Source organism: Nicotiana tabacum, chromosome 8 (assembly GCF_000715075.1).
Source record: "Nicotiana tabacum cultivar K326 chromosome 8, ASM71507v2, whole genome shotgun sequence".
In the NCBI taxonomy this organism is placed as follows: Eukaryota; Viridiplantae; Streptophyta; class Magnoliopsida; order Solanales; family Solanaceae; genus Nicotiana; species Nicotiana tabacum.
In genome coordinates this window covers 167,657,529-167,680,258 of record NC_134087.1, presented here as the reverse complement: position 1 = coordinate 167,680,258, position 22,730 = coordinate 167,657,529, and the positions used below count along the sequence as shown (strand labels likewise).

Here is a 22,730-nt window from a genome sequence, read left to right as displayed (position 1 = left end):
ACTAAATGTTGTCTCCATCTGCATTCTTGCATAAGGTTACCATTCTGCCTTCCGAGACTAAACGCTATCTCCATGTACATTTGCATTGCATAAGGCTACCATTCTGCCTTCCGAGGTTAAACTCTACCTCCATCTGCATTGCATGAGGCTACCATTCTGCCTTTCGAGGTTAAGCTCTACCCCCACCTGCATTCACATCTTTGCATAAGGTTACTTTTCTACCTTTCGAGGCTAAGCTCTGCCTCCAATTTTCTTCGAAACTAAGCACTATCTCAGGCACTATTTATCTCACTTTTCTTACGGGCTAAGCTCTGCCTTTCAATTCGTAAGACTAAGCTCTGTCTTGTCTGCATCATACTACTGCATCTTTCATGGGCTGAAATATCGCCAACTTATCCAAAGGCGTCATCATTCGGAGGCACCATCTTCATAGCCCGAGAACACCATGTCATGGCCTAAGGATCTTTTTCAATCTTTTGCATATCATTATTCAAAGGCGTCATAGTTCAGAGAAACCATCCTCATAGCCCGAGAATATCATTTCATGGCCTGCGAATCCTTTATCATACGCTTCATGGCCTAGGACATCATGGTCTGAGGACGCCATTCCTAACCGTCCAAAGACAACATTCATGGTCCAACGGGAATTTGCATCATGTTTAAATTTATGCACAATATGCGCTTGTATTGTTTCTAATTGCAGGTAAACCAACGAGCAACGACTACCCCCAGTAGGAGTAATTCCTCTCCGGTACCCGCATCCATATCAAACTTAACCATTCCCGTAAACCTATCACTCACCCGGCTTTAGATATTGCGCTCGTTCTTAAGAGTCTCTATTGGCATACTCCGCCGACGGATCCTGAACTACATACGACCTGATTCCTGTGAAACTAGGGATATGTAGGCAACTCAGAACCAAGGTGCAGACTAAACCTCTTCAAACCATTTCGCTCGGTCAAAATTGGCCATCATTTCTTTACCCGAAAACTCTTTCATTCTTCCCGGGTAAAGAGGGGCAGTTGTTGATACCCAATTTTTTTCTATATATTTTAAATATGCAAAATACCTTCAAAATAGCATATGTATGCATATATAAGTATGTCCAAGGGGTTTATTATTTTTTCATAATTTTAAATATTTTTAATTGATTTATTTCCCCTTTTTTATCCATAAAATCCCAATAATTATTTCCAAAATTATTATTTTTGATAATTCATCTATTGGATTTTTATATTTATGCCAAAATAAGGCTAAGGTAATTTTTACATATTTTAACAATTTTATTTAGTATTTTTAAATTGCCCATAATTACAATATTAGCCCTTTTAAGGTTTAATTAGGCCTTATATTTATAAAATTGGATCCTGTATTTTTTTATTGTTAATTATGTGTTATAAATTATTTTAGTGCTTTAATTTATCTTTCAGAAACTATTTACTATTTCTTATAAATTAAAAAGGGAAAACTGGCTATTTAAATAACAACCCCTTTTGTATTTCAATTATAACCCAAATCAAACCCCCAATTCCCCGACCCAATTCCAATTTTAACTGACCCACACCCAATTTTAACCCATACCCAAATCGGATCCCCACCTACCCCGTTCAATCTGGATCGTTGATCATTCAGATCAAAGGTCCCCATTCACCCTTCCTAAAATAAACCTAAACGACCCCCCTAACCTAATTCATTTCCACCAACCCACCGCCCTTGAATCCCCTCCCTCTCCAACTCTCTCTACAACCTCACCCAAACCCTAGACGCCGCCACCCAAACTAACCCTAATCCCCTCCGATTCTCACTCAATCCATGGACTCCCATGGCTATTTGAGACGTATAACGGTCTCCTATGTCTACTGGTTGCCTGTTTTTGTGATTTCATGGAAAGGTCTCGATGAGATATAGTATAAACCTTGCTCAACTTCTATCCATGGTCTTTTTTCCAGCCATCCATGGCTGTTCGAGTCAAATTCATGGCTTTTCCGGCTAGATCGGTAACTTTTCGAAGTCTTTTCACTTTTTATGGGTTCTCTGTAACCCTAGATTTAAGAGCTTTCTAATTTTCTTTCAGATTTGTCTTAGATCTGTGCATGTTATGAACCTCTTGGTGTTTTCTCAAAAGTTTTTCGATTTCTTTCAAAGTGACTCTTCGTCTTCAACGATTAGGGTTTTCTTAACCTCTTTTTAAAAAGACTTCTTCTCTGATTTTCAATGTTGTCTTATGATTTTACTATGTTTAAATGGTTTGTTTATGTCTTCTTCTACCCGGTTCTTCATGTTAAAAACCCTAGGTATTTTTGGTTTTATCCGGGGTTCTGAAATTGTCTTTGTTTATTTTGTATGTATACCTGCTTCGATGGTTAGATCCCATTTTCTCTGTTTATCTTGAATGATTCTGAGTTCTCACCGCTTTTTAACTCAAAACCCTAATTTCTTAGAAGTTTGTCTTCACTTATTACTGTGAATTTAAAGGCTTTCTTTACTTGTTTCTGACCTTCTTTACCTGTTAATTTGGTTTTTCACTCTGGTTCTACGTGTTAGCCATGATTACTTGACTTTGTTGACTACCATGCTTCGAGTAGTCCTTAGCCTACTCATGTCACCTTTTTTGCTTCTTTTTGTCAATATGTTTGACCCTGCATGTCTGATATGCCTGTTCATTCTTTTCGATTTATATGTCGAAGTGCAGAATCATGGCTCCTTCTTGATTGATCTTGACTTCTTTAAGTTATGGTTTGATTGCAAAGTTTTCTTATAAAGCCCTAATTTTACTCGTTTGTTTAAGTTGATTGATTCCCTTCCTTTATTTGCTGTGATGTTTCACCCCTGCTGAATCCTTTCCCCAAATTAAGTATATTATGTACTTAGACTCAATTATATACTCTATACTTTTACCACCCCTTATATGGTAAAAATCAATCTTTCTCAAACTGATTCTCTTTCATTAATTATCCCTGTAATATCCGTTTGAGTTGTAACTCCTTGATTAAGGGAAAGTACTTGTATTAATTGATTTTAATGATGATTATTTCCATATTGGCGATAAACCTTTACTTGTTACCTTATTTTTCACTTCTTTTCAAAGCTATAAATACCCTACCCTCTCTTCTTTAAACACACGAACAACTGAGTTCAAAAACACACACTTACACATTCAAACTCTCTTTCTTTCTCTATTACTTGTGCTACTGCCTTGTCTAGCCGGCTGAAAGCCAAGGCTAGATTGTGGAACTCTTATTACTTTACTTTTTCTGCACTTTGCTCCTTCAACTGGTATGTTCTTAGTTTAAATTATGAAACTCAACTCTATGTGTTCCTTTGTTTGTCAATCCTTGTCTCTTTCTACACTAACTTAATGTCTCATGTTGTTAAATTGTACCTTTTGTTTACTGCTTTACTCAGCATGCTTAAAATTCTGCCCTTCTTTGTTCAAATGTGATCAGTATGTTTACTTGTTCCTGTTTATGTCCCTCAACTAGCATGTCTTCTAATGTACTTGATTCATGACTAATTATGTATTTTCTTGATTTGGGTCCTCTATGTCCCCAACCCCTACTTTCCTTATTTGTAACTACTGAAGTTGTACTGCTCTCTGAACTTATTCTGTATGTGTTGATTGTTGCTTTTATCCCTGTCCCTTTCAAAACTGTTTTTCCCTAAGAAACTCTCCTATTGTTGTTGCAAATTTATTTCAAACCAAATCATTTTCAAAACTGTTTTCCAACTCAACTCTCTTAAATCTATGACAAGCACTCTCATATGCACTCTTAGATCATTAGGTTCTGCCCCTCTTGTGTGAGCCTTGCTTTGGGACCCTTGAGCTCCCTCTGAACCTGGACACATAAGAGCTGGCCCTTCCACACTGCACTTACTCTTGGTTATGCAATCTGGGTGTGAGCACAACCCAGGATCCTTTGAGGTCCTTAGGGAACTCTGACACACCCAGATATGAGAAAGGCTATGGAACAATATTGACATTTGAGGTGGTTTATTACATAACTCAGAGAGGAAGTCAGAATCAGGCTTCCTATAGTTGTAACTTCTTACTTTTCATTTCTTATGTTAATTCTAATCACATGGTCTATAATAATTGGTAAACAAGTATTGGGGTGGCTAGTGAAAAGGGATGAGGAAATATGCATGCTATAATTTGTTAAGGGTAGAAAACCTGTCATTAGGTTTATGTTCCTATTTGTGCAATAGAAACCATGTTTAGGATTCATGCATGCATTAGAAATCCTGCCCTTAGGCCTCACGTTTATTGTTTCAGCATGTTCACCTTTACAACATCACGTTTTAAAATCTGCTAATAATTAGCACTTTATTGCATTCCTGCCATATGCATTTAGAAATCTTGCTCTAGGAATTCTGTGTTCTTGCCATATGCACTTAGAAATCCTGCTCTTAGAAATTCTGCATTTTAGATACCATGTTTTAGGATCTTATTTGCACTTACACTTAGTGTAAATTGCTGATTATAAAAGAGGTAAAAATAGCTTCACACTTGATTATCCCATTTAAAATAACTGGTAATAATCTATGTATTCCACTAGAACAACATGCTCTTAGGGTAAAAAAAATAAGCTCCAAACTGTCTTAACAATTTTGAATAACTGTTGCATCTTGCTTTACGCCTAGGCAAGCCTTAGGTAATAACTTAAATAAAACTGGAATTGCCTTTGTTTAATTATCAACTGTTAAAATTAGTAGGCAAACCTAATTCGGACTTCTTTTCTGAGTCATGTAATAAATCTGGTTCTAATGTTACCACTTAAACACACTGCTTTAGGATTTTAAATTCAGACCTTAACTGTATATAAGTCATGTTGTCTGTGTGCATCATTTGTGGAGGTATAACTGAGTCTTCTGCTTGTTTTCCCCCTTTAAATGCAGTCCTACTTGTTTTGTATGTCGCCTTAGTATTTTGCCTTTAAGCCTTAGGGTCTGCCTAGAACCTCCTTATAGGATAGGAGTCCTAAATTCCTCCGGGACTGATAGGAAGGGATGGGTAACAACATGCAATAAGATTCGAAACCAATCCGCGTTTTAATTACCCTCACGGGGCGGGAAAGAGTAGATATGGAAATGATGACAGATGCGCTAATACCACGTATATCCCCTCTTTTGAGGAGTGTCATACTGGGTATTGCATTGATGTGATCCATATTACAAACAAACCTAGGACACCCCCTTTACATCCATAAGCTTGCTTAGATTGTAATTCTTTTCAAAATTCCCCTTTTTCACTAATTGTTTTCAAACACTTGTGTATTTAAATCCCCTATTATTTGAGCCCTACTTGCTAATTACACAAATTCACAAAACTGTCTGGTCGGGAACCACACTAGTGGATCCTGAGGGGTGCCTAACACCTTCCCCTTAGGATAATTTCAAGCCCTTACCCTATCTCTGGTTATCAAACGTAGTTGTAGATAAATCATGTAGGTGCCCCTAACACACCTTAATAATCGTTAGGTGGCGACTTTTCAAAAATTCAATACCCAATTCCCAAAAGGAAATAAGTCATTACACTCCATGAATGTAGAAACCCGGATTCCTCTCCACGGAAGGGAAAAAGGGGGCGCGACAAGGAGTCCTGTATATTTTGTATATCAGTAGATGTTCATGGCGGCTTCGTCAGCCTACATAGTTATATATATCAACTTTTGGATATGTTTACCCTATAGATGAGAGAGGCATTATTTTCAAACAATTCCGAATATGACCTCATCGGCCTAAATTGAGGGTTACCCCTCTATAGTTCACAATTATAGAGTGGTATGCTCGGGCCGAGTATGGCACCAGATGCCGGTCACGCCTCTTCAGGTTTGAGATGTGACAAGAGTGAGGTATCACAAATAGGGTATAAGAAAATAGTTTGTGAAGAAAATAGATAGTGTGAGCAATATTATAGTGAGGTGGGAATATCAAAAGAGGGTTATTTCTTTTGAGTGTTGTAGTTGTCTTTGGAGTATTTACTCGGACCTACAAAGTATAAAATTCCTTGCTATAGTTATATAAGTTGCTCCTCTCGGGGTCATGATTTTTCCCTTATTCAGAAGGGTTTTCCACGTAAAAATCTTGGTGTCATTGTCACTCTTTTATTCTCGTTGATTACCATATCTCGGTGCTACATTATTATTCCGTTGTTATTATCGTAAATATTATTTCTGTACGGGGTGGGGGGAGGGGGGTTATTCCAATAACTGGTATCAGAGCAAAGGTTCTACTCGTTGACAAAATACTATTCACGGAGTAGTACTATAGTCGGTGAAAAAAAAATATGCGAAGTAAAGTACGAGGTAGAAAAATTCAACGAAGATAGCGGTTTCTCAACATGACAAAGAAGGATGAGGGATCTGCTTATTCAACAGGGATTACACAAGGTACTAAATGGTAATGCCAAAAAGCCCGATACTATGAAAGTTGAGGATTAGGGTGACTTGGATGAAAAGGCTGCCAGTGCAATCAGGTTGCCTTTATCGAATGATGTGGTACATAAAATCATTGATAAAGACACCGCATTTGGTATTTGGACAAGGTTGGAAAACCTATACATGTCCAAAATGCTAACAAATAAATTGTACCTAAAGAAGCAATTATACGCCCTACACATGGGTGAAGGTACAAATTTTTTATCATATTTAAATGTGTTTAATGGACTAATCACATAGTTTGCCAACCTCGGAGAAAAGATCGAGGAAGAAGATAAAGTTGTCTTGCTATTGAACGTATTGGCATCTTCATACGATAATTTGGCAACAACCATCCTTCAAGGTAAGACTACCATTGAGTTGAAAGACGTCACAGCGGCTCTTCTACTCAATGAGAAGATGAGAAAGAAACCTGAAAATCAAGGGCAGAATCTCATCACAGAAGGTAGAGGTATGAGTTTATCAAAGGAGTTCGAGAAATTATGATAGATCCGGAGGTCGTGGGAAGTCCAAGAACCGATCCAAATCAAAAGCTAGAAATTGCTATAATTGCGATCAACCAGGTCACTTCAAAAGAGTCTGCCCAAATCTAAGGAAGGGCAAAGGTGAAATCGGTGTCTAGAAGAATGACGACAACACAATAGTCACGATGCAAAACAATGATATGTTGTTCTCTTCATAAATGACGTAGAGGAATGCATGCACTTGGCAGGTCCAAAATCGAAATATGTTGTTGACACAGCAACATCTTACCATGACACACCAGTAAGAGATCGTTTTTGCATATGTGTAGCATGTGATTTTGGCACTATGAGAATGGGTAACACAAGTTACTCAAAGAATGCAAAGATTTGTGACATTTGTATTAAGACAAATGTCGGATGCACATTGTTCTGAAGGACGTACTTGATTTGCGGTAGAAATTGATCTTGCGAATTGCTTTGGACCGAGATGGGTACAAGAACTATTTTGTAAATAAAAAATGGAGATTCACCAAAGGATCATTGGTGATTGCAAAGGGGGTTGCTCTTGGCACATTTTACAGGACAAATGTAGAAATATGCCAACGTGAATTGAACGCGGCATAAGATGAGATTTTTGTAGATTTGTGACACATAAGAATGGGTTATATGAGCGAGAAGGGATTGCAAATTCTTGCTAGGAAATCACTCATCTCTTTTGCCAAAGGTACAATGGTAAAATCTTGTGACTGCTGTTTATTTGGTAAGCAACATAGAGTCTCATTTCAGACACCGTCTGAAAGAAAATTGAATATATTTGATTTGGTATATTCTGATATTTATGGTCCAATGGAGATAGAATCGATATCCGATAACAATATTTTGTTACTTTTATTGATGATGCTTAACAAAAATTGTGGGTTTATATCTTGAAAATCAATGATTAGGAGTTCAAGTTTTTCAGAAGTTTCATGCTCTAGTGGAAAGGGAAACAGGCCAAAAGCTAAAGCGTCTCCGAAGTGACAATGGAGGTGAGTACATTTCAAGGGAATTTGAAGAGTATTGTTCAAGTCATGGGATCAGACATGAAAAGAAAGTTCCTGGAACCCCACAGCACAATGCATAGCTAAGAGGATGAACCGCACCATTGTTGAGAAGGTGAGAAGCATGCTCAGAATGGCTAAACTGCCTAAGTCATTCGGGGGTGAAGCAGTTCAGACAGCTTGTTACCTGATCAATAGGAGTCCATCATTTCCATTGGAGATTGACATCCCAGGGAGAGTTTGGACCAACAAGGAGGTGTCCTACTCACATCGGAAGGTGTTCGGTTGCCGAGCTTTTGCACATATACCAAAGGAGCAGAGAACAAAGCTGGATGATAAATTTGTTCCCTACATATTCATCGGATATGGAGATGAAGAGTTCAGGTACAGATTGTGGGATCCAATAAAGAAAAAGGTTATTAGAAAAAGAGATGTAATCTTCCAAAAACTTGAAGTTGGAGTTGTAGATAATCAGTCAGAAAAGGCCAAGAATGGTATAATCCTTAACCTTGTTACCATTCCTTCTACTTCTAACAATCCCATAAGTGCACAAAGTAGGCTGACGAGGTTGCCGAGTATGGGGAGCAACCTGGTGAGGTTATTGAGCAGGGGGAGAAACTTGATGATGATGTCGATCAAGTGGAGTACCCTAATCAGGAAGAAGAGTAATCTCAACCTCTGAGGATATCAGAAAGGCCAAGGGTAGAGTCATGCAGGTACCCTTTCACAGAATATGTCCTCATCAGTAATTAGGGGGAGCTAGAAAGTTTTAAGGAGGTGATATCCGATCCATAAAAGAACCAATGGATGAAAGCTATGCAAGAAGAGATGGAATCTCTACAGAAAAATGGCACGTACAAGCTAGTTGAACTTCTAAAGGGTAAAAGACCACTCAAATGCAAGCGGGTCTTTAAACTCAAGAAAGATGGAAATGGCAAGCTGGTCAGATACAAAGCTCGATTGGTAGTTAAAGGCTTTAAATAGAAGAAATGTATTGATTTTGACGAAATTTTCTCATATGTTGTCACAATGACTTCTATTCGAACAATTTTGAGCTTAGCAGCTAGCCTAGATCTTGAAGTGGAGTAGTTGGACGTGAAAACTGCATTTCTTCACAGAGATTTGGAAGAAGAAATTTATATGGAGCAGCCAGAAGAATTTGAAGTAGCTGGAAAGAAATACATAGTGTGAAAATTGAATAAGAGTCTTTATGGATTGAAGCAGGCACCAAGGCAGTGATACATGAAGTTTGACTCATTCATGAAAAGTCAAACATACATAAAGACCTATTCTGATCCATGTGTATACTTCAAAAGATTTTCTGGTAAAAACTTTATCATTTTGTTGTTATATGTGAATGACATTTAATTATAGGACAAGACAAGGAGCTGATTGCAAAGTTGAAGGAAGATTTGTTCAAGTCTATTGATATGAAGGACTTGGGCGCAACATAACAAATTCTAGGGATGAAGATTGTTCAAGAGCGAGCATGCAAAAAGTTGTGGCTATCTCAGGAGAAGTACATTGAACGTTTACTGGAACGCTTCAACATGAAAAGTTCTAAGCCAGTCAGCATACCTCTTGCTGGTCATATGAAGTTAAGCAAGAAGATGTGTCCTACAACAAAGGAGGATGAAGAGAGCATGACCATAGTTCCTTATTCTCCAGCAGTCGGAATCTTGATGTATGCAATGGTATGCGCCAAACCAGATATTGCTCATGCAGTTGGTGTTGTTAACACGTCCCTTGAAAATCTTGGAAAGGAACATTGGGAAGCAATCATGTGGATACTCAGGTACCTAAGAGGTACCGCATGAGATTGCTTGTGTTTCGGAGGATATGATCCCATCTTGAAGGGCTATACAGATGCTGATATGGCAGGATACTTTGATAACAGAAAATCCACTACAGGATACCTGTTTACATTTTCAGGGGAGCTATATCATGGCAATCGAAGTTGCAGAAGTGTGTCACACTCTCTACAACTGAAGCAGAGTATATTGCCATTATTGAAGCTAGCAAGGAGATTGTATGGCTGAAACGATTTCTTCAAGAACTTGGATTACACCAGAGGGAATATATCGTCTATTGTGACAGTCAAAGTGCAACAGACTTGAGCAAAAATATCATGTATCATGCAAGAACAAAGCATATCGACGTGCAATTTCATTGGATTTAGAAAAAGATAGAGGACAAATCTATGCAGGTCAGAAAGATCCCTACAAGTGAGAATCCTTCAGATTGCTGACAAAAGTGGTACCAAGAGACAAGTTCGAGCTATGTAAAAAACTTGCCGGCATGCAATCAAACTAAAAACCCTGGTGTTATCTCCTTCCAATGAATGAGCCTGGAGGGTGAGATTTGTGGGGTCCAACCCATTGTTAAAACAAATAAAGAAGAAGTGAAATAAGAATGTGCTTATGGATAGTCTTGACAGAGAGCCTTGGAGCCAAATGCTAGATTGTGGAGGAGAATTAACAATTCTCCTGTAGCATTCTTGGAGCCCAAGTACTTTCTCCTAGCTCTCTCACTTCTTCAATCACACCAACAAAGAGAGAAAGAAAGAGTGAGGCATCACAAACAGGGTATAAGCGAATAGTCTGTGAGAAAAATAGGGAGTGTGAGCGACATTATTGTAAGGTAGCAATATCAAAAGAGGATTATTTTTTGAGTGTTGTGGTGGTCTTTGAAGTATTTTACTCGGACCTACAAAGTGTAAAATTCCTTGCTATAGTGATATCAGTTGCTCCTCTCAAGATCATGGTTTTTTTCCTTATTCAGAAGAGTTTTCCACGCAAAAATCTTGGTATCATTGTCACTCTTTTATTCTTGTTGATTACCGTATCTCGGTACTACGTTATTATTTCGTTGTTATTACCGTGAATATTATTTCTGTGGGGGGTTTTATTCCCAACAATGAGGGATAGGTGAATTGGGAGGGGGGAGGGGGTTGGCCTGATACGCGGGGTACGCAAGATTTTGGATTCTATTACAACAAATTCAGACTTTTAAAGGTTTGATTTGGGGTTTTGTTGATTTTAAGTTTTTAACTTGTAAGGCTTTGTTTTTTGTCCTAAATTAATATATACTTTGTATTATTTGTAAGCAATGTCAACATAGTGTACAACATTTTTTATATGTGTAAAATTATTACTTATATACATATAAAACGAATATCTTTTCTTTTTCTTTCTCTATTTTTGGAAAGGTGTTCGATGACTTTTCTTACTTAAGGGTGTCCGCACTGGACCTGATTAAAGACCAAATGAGTCAAGTTGATTTGAACATAATAGTTTCCTTTGCGGGTAAAATCGAGAGCAAATTTCTTTTTTCCTTGCTGATATTAAAGCGAAAAACTTTTTGGTATTTCTCAAAATAGAGGAGATATTTAGTTTTTTAAACTATAAATCAAGGTTAACAAATTAACCATGTATTCTAAGATAACTTGATAAAGAAAAATAATATTTGCTCTAGTCTAATTCATGGTTCAACCGTTTAATGTTATTTTACCATTAACCAGAAAGGGGAAACTAGTTACTTAAAAAGTAAATTGATTAAAAAGAGCTTCTAGTGCTCCAACTAAATACAAGTAAAATACATAAATAAGCAATATTGCTGCTTAATAGGACTGGAATTTTTTTTTGAGCACTTGTGTCATAAATTCTGTCAAGAATATTAATTTGACCTATTTGTTAAAGAAATAGTTGATTTATCTCTAATAATAAGATAATATTGTCATGACCAAAGTGGTGTGGCGAGATAGATGGACCTTGATCATGAGATAGATGAAATCCATGCACCATTAACTAAAGGTCTCGGATTTGAATGTTAAAAAAGGAAAATATTTTTCTTGGAGCGCTTCCTCTGAGCAAAAGCGGATTCAGAATTTAAGTTCTATGAGTTCAACATTTAAGGTTCTAAACATTGGACCTATTGTATCTTCAAATTATAGGTTCATATCTACGATTTATTTCAATTTTAATGTGTTTTTATATATAAATTTATACACTATGTCAAAATATTGGGTTCGGATGAATCCGGCAAAAGCTACATCTCTGCCTCTGAGAGTGGGCCTTTGTGTTATGGATGATTATACAAATTATATATAAAAAAAAAAGGTACTAATAATGGCCATCCAGCTAATAATATTACAAACTCGATATAAATCTTTCCCTCCCGAAATAGTTGGTCTGAATGGATAGACGGCTAAACCAACATTTTGCTAAAAAGAAGAGAAAGAAAAAAAATTGATTTCCTCGGAGACCCAAAAAAAAAAAAAAAAATTGGCTCCGTCAGGGATCAAAAGAATTTGATTTTTACCTTTGATATGGGTATCGAGTTTTTGAATATATTCTCGCTGGTGGAGTCCTCTCTAAAAATTATCGTCATTAAATTTGATAATGACATTTTGTGACCACGCCCAGATTTTTTTGTTGATGATTTTGCAAATATAAGATATGATATTTTATATAGTATAGCAGGAGGAAAGTGAGGATGATCTGTTTTTCATGTTGCTTGTCATCGGAGGACAAGATTCAGACTACAAATTCTTTGAAAAAAAGCATTCAAGACACCAAATCTATATCGTCATTCGCCAATATTTCTATTAAAACTGGTAATTGATCTGTCCTTTTTTATCATCTTGCACCCAATTTTGTAAAATTGGCAATACAAATTTGCATATGTATATGGATCCGATGTCCTAACAAATTACAACAATAACTAAGTCTCGATTCCAAGTAAGTTGTGATCGACTAAATAAATCATTGTTGTCCATGTCGCTTCATTTATGCTCGTCTTAGATCTTAACGAGAAAATTGAAATGAATTTAACCACCCAACAAGCATGCTACCGGATAAAATTTAAAGCCAGGGGTTGACATGCCTCCCTCCAGAAAAAAGAGTCTTAAGTGTTTTATATTTGGATAATGTTGCACGTAAATATGTCGCACTAGTTCTTTGGTGTGGAAGCTTGTTTCCTTGTGCTTTTTCTCCCTTGGTAGAATCTTTCGTGTAACAAAAAGATTTTCCTCCCCAAATATATTCTCTTGATATTACTTGCTATTGGTATCACTTTCATATTCTCTATTGCTATCTTCGTTTTAGTTTTCTAAATATATTGTTTTGCTATTACTTGCTATCAGTGTTTCATCTATCTTCTTTAGCCGAAGGTATATCGAAAACAATCTCTCTGCCCTTCCAGGATATGTTTAAGGCTTCGTACATCCTACCCTCCCCAGATCCCACTTGTAGGATTACACTGAGTTGTTGTCGTTGAAAATTACATTATGTGCTACATACTATGTTTTCTCCTGCTTTCACTTCACAAGCATCTTTGTTATTAGTAGTAGTAGTATTTTGCAAATGAGAAAATTGTCAAAACTTCATTTGATGGTCTCCCTTTTTCCTCTATATTCGATCCAATTTAGTGCTACTGGCCGTTTCTCTGAAGAGATTGAGCACTGCACAGGCGGAGTCAGGATTCGAAAGCTTATATGTTTAGAATTCTAGCACTTTTAAGTAACTGGATTCTAAATTAATAATCTTTGTTGAGTTTCTTTTTAAGATGAAAAAGTCTTAAAAAGGGGGTGAATGATAAATGGAGGGAAAATGAATTTTTTGAGTAAAATTTTGAGTTTCCCTCTCTTCACAATGAGACATTGTCCTATATTAGAAGAGAAAAAGACTTTTGGAGGGTATATATACAATTGCTCTTCTTGTAGCTCTTAAAGCGTTAAGAAGAAGGCAAGCCTCGTGCCGTCGTCGTCGCTCGCTCGGCTCGGCTACGGCTACGGCTGATTAATTAATTTTTTGGACCAAATTGGATTGTTAATCCAAGTGTTCCAGCAGCCTAGTGCTTCTCCCACCATGGCCAAGTACTTGCTCCATAACCGCAAGTGCTCCAAGTGATTGCTCCAATAACAACCTAGTGCATGCTCCACCATGGGCAAATGAATGACATTTCATCAGCTGGTTGCACTATAAATATGTGCAGCAACTTGTTGAAAATATAGAACACGGACAGAAACGGAATTGAGAGCAATCTGCATGTTGTTGATCTCCTCTTCAGTTAAAACTGAACGTTGGCTATAAATTGCAGTCATTCCTCTCAGAATTTTCATTCGACTTCTGAGTTCTCCTCCTTTGTTCTGCATTGTTTTAAACTACAAACAAAGCAATCATAAGTGTGATTTGCTACCGAACTTTGTGTTCGCTGAAACACCGGGGTTTAAAGTACCGCTACACCAGTGTGTAATTCGTTTTATCCTGGGAGGAAATAATCCATAACCTTGGGTACTAGGAGGGGATTAAATTCCTTAAGGAAATACTGTGAATTCAGTGGGCTCGAATTAATTATTGTTTCGTTTATATTTACATTTATACGCTAACTATCTTTTCTCCAAAATTATTATTTACAAATACAGCAAGTAAGAAGATACAACCGACAAGCTTAAGGAATTTAATTTTATTTTTGTATTTGTGTTATACTTAATGCTCTGGAGACTAAAACCTTTGTGGTTTTGTCTACTCCCGTTTTGGAGATTAAAGCCTCCATGTCATTTTGTTGGAGATTATAATCTACGTGATTTTTTACTCCAGTTTTAAAGCCTTTGTGGCGGTTTGTTGGAGATTAAAATCTACGTGATTTTTTTTCTCCAAGTTTAAACATTTGTTTGTGTCATTCTTTTACAGAAAAAATGGCAAATGACAACGGAAACCGAGCTGTTCTGATGGTGATTGCCAACGCATCGACAAGCCGAACACCGGCGTTGGCACCGACAGAGAAACCCGGAAAATTTTCTGGGATTGATTTCAAGCGCTGGCAGCAGAAGATGTTCTTCTACTTGACTACGTTATGTCTACAGAAGTTCATTAAGGAAGATGTTTCTGATCTGCCCGATGAAACTCCAGAGAATGAACGCTTTCTCGTGATTGAGGCGTGGAAACATTCTGACTTTTTGTGCAAGAATTATATTCTTAGCTGACTGGAGAATAATCTGTATAACGTCTATAGTAATGTGGAAACATCAAAAGAACTGTGAATTGAGCTTGAAAGAAAATACAATACTGAAGATGCCAGGATGAAGAAATTCGTTGCCGCAAAATTTTTGGACTATAAAATGGTAGATAGCAAGTCTGTTATTACCCAAGTCCAGGAATTGCAAGTGATTATTCATGATCTACTTGCTGAAGGTATATATAAAATGAATACTGATGTTGAAAGTAAAAATTTTAGTATTTTTACTAACGGAATTTTCATTGAAGGTCTTGTCATCAATGAAGCATTTCAAGTTGCAGCAATTATTGAGAAGCTGTCTCCTTTGTGGAAGGATTTCAAGAACTACTTGAAATACAAACGAAAGGAGATGTCCCTTAAAGATCTCATTGTTCGGTTGAGAATCGAAGAGGACAACAAAGCAGCTGAAAATAAAGGCCATGAAAACTCAACAATAATGGGAGCAAATATTGTTGAGGATAATTCTCAAATTAAGAGAAAGAGGAAGCAGGCTTCTTGGCCAAGAAATAACCCAAGCAAGAAGCGGTTCAATGAAAATTGCTACAACTGTGGAAAAGCTGGACACAGATCTGAAGAGTGTCGTGCTCCAAAGAAAGACAAGAAGCAGGGTCAAGAAAACATGGTTGAAAAGCACGAAGATATTGATGACTTGTGTGCTATGCTTTCTGAATGCAACCTGGTAGGAAATCCTAAGGAGTATTGGATTAATTCTGGAGCCACTCGCCATGTTTATGCTGTAAGGGAAGCATTTTCTACATATGCTTCTGCTGGACCCGAAGAGACACTTTCTATGGGAAATGCTGCTACAGCAAAAATTGAAGGATATGAGAAGATATTTCTCAAGATGACTTCTGGCAAGGTCATGACTTTGAACAACGTCCTTCATGTTCCCGAAATTAGGAAGAACTTAGTCTTTACTGGGATTCTTGTAAAACACGGTTTCAAGTGCGTTTTTGTATCCAACAAGGTGGTGATAAGTAAGAACAAAATATTTGTAGGAAAAGGTTACCTTACTGAGGGCCTTTTCAAGCTGAATGTAATAGTTGTTGAAAATAATAATAAAACTTCAGCTTCTTCTTACTTACTTGAGTCAAATGATTTATGGCATGTACGTTTGGGTCATGTCAATTATAAAACCTTGCGAAAAATGATTAACTTGGAAGTATTGCCTAAGTTTGAATGCGAAAAATCAAAATGTCAAATATATGTGGAATCTAAGTATGTTAAACATCCTTATAAGTCGGTTGAAAGGAATTCAAATCCTTTAGACTTAATTCACACAGATATTTGTGACATGAAGTCAATACCATCTCGCGGTGGAAAGAAGTATTTCATAACTTTTATTGACGACAGTACTCGATATTGCTATGTTTACTTACTTAATAGTAAAGATGAAGCAATAGACGCATTCAGGCAATATAAAAATGAAGTTGAAACACAACTTAACAAGAAAGTCAAAATGATAAGAAGTGATAGGGGTGGTGAATATGAATCTCCTTTTGAAGAAATATGTCTAAAATATAGAATTATTCATCAAACAACAACCCCTTACATGCCCCAATCCAATGGGATTGCGGAAAGAAAGAATCGTTCGTTAAAGGAGATGATGAACGCATTGTTGATAAGTCCTGGTTTGCCACCGAACTTGTGGGGGGAAGCCGTTCTTATGGCTAATCGGATACTAAATCGAGTACCCCATAACAAAACACAATCCATTCCATATGAAAAATGGAAAGGAAGGAAGCCCACTTGAATTATTTGAAAGTGTGAGGGTGTTTGGCAAAAGTGCAAGTTCCTAAACCCAAAAGAGTAAAAGTAGGACCGAAGTTGATTGTGTTTTCATAGGATATGTGACCAATAGTAAAGCATATCGATTTCTGGTTCATAAATAAAAAAATCCCGATATTCATAATAATACAGTTATAGAATCAAATAATGCTGAGTTCTTTGAAAATATATATCCTTATAAAAAGGAATGCGAGTCGATTGGTAAAGGATCTAAACGATCTCAGGAAGAAACAAAAGAAAGTACATTTAATCAGGAGGATCCAAGACGTAGTAAACGTCAAAGAACGTCTACTTCGTTTGGACCAGATTTTGTGACTTTCTTGTTGGAAAATGAGCCTCGAACATTTAAAGAAGCTATGTCTTCTTCGGAATCATTGTTCTGAAAAGAGGCAGTCAATAGTGAAATAGAATCCATATTGAACAACCATACATGGGAATTGGTTGATCTTCCTCCTGGAAATAAACCTTTGGGTTCTAAATAGATTTTTAAAAGAAAAATGAAAGATGATGGCACTATTGATAAATTTAAGGCAAGACTTGTTGTCAAAGGGTATAGACAACGAGAAAGTCTTGACTACTTTGATACATATTCTCCAGTAACGAGAATTACATCCATACGAATGCTAGTAGCTTTAGCTGCAGTTTATGGTCTTGAAATTCATCAAATGGACGTAAAGACAGCCTTCTTAAATGGAGATTTGGAGGAAGAAATCTACATGGAACAACCTGAAGGGTTTGTGGTTCCAGGTAAAGAAAAGAAGGTATGTAGACTTGTAAAGTCCCTCTACGGACTAAAATAAGCACCCAAACAATGGCATGCGAAATTTGACCAAACAATATTGTCAAATGATTTTAAGATAAATAAATGTGATAAATGTGGGTACATTAAAAATGTTCCAAATCACATAGTCATTGTTTGCCTATATGTGGATGATATGCTGATAATGAGTAATGACATTGCCAACATAAATGCGACTAAGCGTATGCTAACTAGCAAGTTTGATATGAAGGACTTGGGAGTTGCAGATTTAATTCAGCGGATTAAGATCCAAAAGACTCCTCAAGGTCTGGCATTGCCACAATCTCATTATATTAAGACAGTACATGAAAAATTCAAGCACTTAGAGTTTAAAGTTGCAAAGACTCCAATTGACGTGAATCTTGCATTAGCAAAGAACAAAGGCCAAAGCATATCACAATTGGATTATGCTCGTGTGTTGGGATGCTTCATGTACATCATGAATTGTACACGACCAGATATAGCTTGTGCTATAAGTAAACTAAGTCGATACATGAGCAATCCAGGTCAATCTTATTGGATGGCAATGAAACGAGTTTTGGAATATTTAGAACATACCCAAAACTTTGATTTGCACTACAGTAAATATCCTGCGGTGATTGAAGGATATTGTGATACAAATTGGATCACCGGTTCAACTGATTTGAAGTCCACAAGTGGATATGTATTCACTATTGGTGGAGGAGCGGTATCTTGAAAGTCGTCCAAACAAACTTGTATTGCCCGCTCTATGTTGGAGGCTGAGTTCATAGCCTTAGATAAAGCTGGTGAAGAAGCTGAATGGCTCCAGAATTTCTTGGAAGACATTCCATATTGGCCCAAACTGTTGGCATCAATATGCATACATTGCGATAGCCAAGCGGCAATTGGAAGGGCTGGGAGCGTTATGTATAATGGTAAATCTTGTCATATACGACGAAGACATAAAACCGTTAGGCAACTACTTTCTAGAGGAATTATCATGATTGACTATGTAAAGTCAAGTGATAATGTGTCGGATCCACTTACAAAAGGCCTAACTAGAGAGGTAGTTGAGAAATCATCGAGGGGAATTGGACTATGGCCGAGAACAAGTCATTGTGGCGGTAACTCTACCTAGAAGACTGGAGATCCCAAGATCTAGGTTCAAGAAGATCAAACAAAGTCATTAATGACGGTTCAACATTGTCAACAAAAATTTTGGTCCATTCTCGTGATGAGACAATGTTCAGTACCAAGGATAAAGCATTAAGGCTTTTTAATGATTTCTAAATTTGATACGGGGTATATCAAATAGTGTATCTATGGGATGACACGTTTAGGAATCACCTATGTAAATGTGAAGTGTTAGCCGCTTCAAGGAGAATTTTGCAAGGCCAATTCTCGACGCACTTATGAAACCAGGCGGTGTTCATGGCTGAAATGAACACAATAATGAGAATCAAAGACGGTTAAGGGTTGATTGTATGACTTATGGTTGTCTAGGTATACACTAAAGTTCGACGGTTCAAAGATATCAAATCTACCAATTGATCGAGTATATCCGACATAAGTTCACTACGGAAAGTTCAAAGGGAAATCTACTTATCCAGATGCAATTAATCCTTGCTTGCAAATCACACAAGTTTTTCATGCATGCTTCCGTGATATAGCCATTCCCCATTTATATGGGTGATTGTTGAGTCTCTTTTTAAGATGAAAAAGTCTTAAAAAGAGGGTGAATGAGAAATTGAGGGAAAATAAAAATTTTGAGTTTCCCTCTCTTGACAATGAGACATTGTCCCATATTGGAAGAGGAAAAGGCTTTTGGTGGGTATATGTACAATTGCTTTTCTTGTAGCTCTTAAAGAGTTAAGAAGAAGGCAAGCCTCGTGCCGTCGTCGTCGTCGCTCGCTCGGCTCGGCTACGGCTTTGGATTTGGATTTGGTCAAATGATCGATTGATTGATTAATTTTTTGGACCAAATTTATTTGTTAATCGTGATATTAACGTAATATTATCCATGTTTGTAACAGATGTTTTCAAATCCGTGAATAGAATCCAAGTGTTCCAGCACCCAAGTGCTTCTCCCACCATGGCCAAGTGCTTGCTCCATAACACCAAGTGCTCCAAGTGATTGCTCCAATAGCAGCCTAGTGCATGCTTCACCATGGACAAATGAATGGCATTTCATCAGCTGGTTGCACTATAAATATGTGCAACAACTTGTTGAAAATATAGAACACGGACAGAAACGGAATTGAGAGCAATCTGCCTGTTGTTGATCTCTTCTTCAGTTAAAATTCAACGTTGGCTATAAATTGCAGTCCTTCCTCTCAAAATTTCCATTCGACTTCCGAGTTCTCCTCTTTTGTTCTGCATTGTTTTAAACTACAAACAAAGCAATCGTAAGTGTGATTTGCTACCAAACTTTATGTTTGCTGAAACACTGGGGTTTGAAGTACCGCTACATCAGTGTGTGATTCGTTCTATCCTGGGAGAAATAATCCATAACCTTGGGTACTAGGAGGGGATTAAATTTCTTAAGGAAACACTATGAATTCAGTGGGCTCGAATTAATTACTGTTTTGTTTATATTTACGTTTATATGCTAACTGTCTTTTCTCCAGAATTATTATTTACAAATACAGCAAGTAAGAAGATACAACCAACAATTTATACATATTAAATAGATTTATTAAGACAAATACAAAGTTTGGACCTAAGTTACTAGATTCGGCCGAACCCGCACCTTGATCTCTAGCTCCGCCCGTGCTGCACACTGTATCCATTTAGCTTGAATAATCCAACTTTCCTTTTTTGACACATTGTATCCTCTGTGCAGATAGCAGCAGAAGGAGATACATAGTTGAAGAAATAGAAAAATATGGAAAAGGAAACATTTCAGCTCAGACATTCACATTCAATGACTTAGCTCTTGCCACTAAAAACTTCGATTCTGAATGTTTGCTTGGTGAAGGTGGTTTTGGAAAAGTATACAAGGGCCACATTGAAAGAAAGAATATAGTACTACTCTTCCCACATTTTCTTTAATGTATGTGTCCAACATTATACTATTCATGTTGTTTAGTTATTCATTGTTCATCTTTTTGTATTTTTTAGGATGTTGCTGTAAAGCAACTTGATAGGAATGGCTTCCAAGGAAATAGAGAGTTCCTTGTGGAGGTTCTGTTGTTGAGCCTTCTTCATCACCCTAACCTTGTTACTTTGGAAGGATTCTGCTCTGACGGCGACCAGCGAATATTAGTCTATGAATTCATGTCAAATGGTTCACTAGAAGATCACCTTCTTGGTATGCATTCTTATCCAACAAATTTTAACCTTCAATGATAACTTAAGATATACATATCCATCAACTAATTTAAGTAAAGTTAAAGACACCTACACCTTTTGCATCTTTAATTTAATGTTACTTATAATATATACATACCTGGTTTGGCAGAGCTTACTCCAGAAAAAAGGCCACTTGATTGGATTACAAGGATGAGAATTGCGGAAGGAGCAGCCAGAGGACTTGAATACTTGCACGAAACAGCTAATCCTTCAGTAATTTACCGCGATTTTAAAGCATCCAATATACTTTTAGATGAGAACTTCAATCCCAAGCTTTCTGATTTTGGACTAGCCAAGTTAGGTCCGACTGGTGAGAAGACTCATGTTTCCACCAGGGTTATGGGAACATATGGTTATTGTGCACCTGAGTATGCTTCCACAGGTCAATTGACAACAAAGTCTGATGTTTACAGCTTTGGAGTTGTCTTTTTGGAAATAATCACAGGAAGAAGAGTTATTGACAGCTCTAGGCCGAGTGAAGAACAGAACCTTGTCGTCTGGGTAAGTTACAAGAATTCAATGTCATTAAACAAGAAATGTGTGCTATCCAATTTTAAATTTATTGTAAGGTTAATGTCATCTTGAGATGGTTTTAGTCGTGTCCTACATCAACCTCTAGATGCACCTTTCTGTAGGTGTAAAATCGTGATGAATGAAAGTGTTAAGAGGGGACGAGATAGACCTAAACATCACATGAAAGAAAGTTGACTAGAAATTCATGCATACTTAGCGAAAGATAGGGCTAAACAGTAGAAAAAGATCTATATAGGCAATGCCTATTAGTTGAGAACTTGCTTTAGACTTGTTAGCACTTTTACTTTTTAGTTCAGTGCTTTCGAGGAATCTTTAGTCCTGCCAATGATTTTTGAGCCAGTAGAAAATATAAAAAATTCTAATGGAGTACTGTCTTATTTTCATTTATATAATATTGAACATGAGGTTAAACGGAGTGACATGGACAGTAGGAATCGCATAACTGATTGATCCAATTCTTACTTGCTTGTAATTGAAGTGTAGTTGTTGTAGTTGTCTATGTTCTGTTATCTCATTTTAACAAAATCACTGGGCAGGCAATACCACTATTCAGAGACAAGAAGAAGTTTCACTTAATGGCAGATCCATTGCTAGGAGGGGATTATCCAATGAAGGCAATGTACCAAGCTCTAGCAATTGCAGCAATGTGCCTGCAAGAGGAAGCCAGTACGCGGCCTCTGATGAGCGACGTGGTAACTGCTTTGGAGTTTCTATCCGGTAACAAGACAGATTTAGAAGCAGAGGGGGGAGAAGAAGAGGTTGCAGAAGATGATCACACATTCAAATCCCCACCTGCATTGCAAAGTTTTACGAGTAGACTTGAACGTGCTGAGAGTAATGATACCAATGCCAATAGGGAAAGAGACTAGTACCTTCTGTGTATATCCAAAAACAACTTTTTCTTGCTAAGTCTTTTTTTGCAGATTTTGTATATTATTGGAGGGCTCCCACCTGCAGTATAAAGCTTTAAATGTCGAAATTACTGAAAGAATGAAGCCAATGGTGTTAGAGACTAAAACCTTCTGTGAATATATAAAACTTTTTTCTTGCTAAGTTTCTCAGATTTTCTGTATTATATAGTCCCTACCTGCACTGCAAAGCGTTACAAGTAATGTTGAAAGTACAGAAAGCTATAGATGTAGCAAAAGGTGTTAGATTGCCTAGATGGGGTGGAAATCTGTAACCACCCAACCGTTTGTTTTGCTTTCTAGAACCCCGTTTTCCTAAATAAGGCTTCCCATACGCGCTTTTACTGTTTTATGACTTGGAAAGATGGTTAGTTCGGGATTTGGAAGGGTTCGGGTTGAAATCGGAACACTTGGTTCCTTAAGTTGGCCTT

At 37.2% G+C, this 22,730-nt stretch overlaps 1 protein-coding gene across 1 annotated transcript; it reads left to right on the top strand.

The window, feature by feature from the left end:
- The first annotated feature begins 12,133 nt into the window (after window positions 1–12,133).
- LOC107803352 (putative serine/threonine-protein kinase PBL23) lies at window positions 12,134–22,420 on the top strand. Its single transcript, XM_016627048.2, has 5 exons — window positions 12,134–12,556; window positions 20,349–20,530; window positions 20,627–20,816; window positions 20,967–21,358; window positions 21,928–22,420. The coding sequence occupies exons 1-5, from the start codon at window positions 12,436–12,438 to the stop codon at window positions 22,258–22,260; spliced, it is 1,218 nt and encodes a 405-aa protein (XP_016482534.1). The 5' UTR covers window positions 12,134–12,435; the 3' UTR covers window positions 22,261–22,420.
- The last annotated feature ends 310 nt before the right edge of the window (window positions 22,421–22,730 follow it).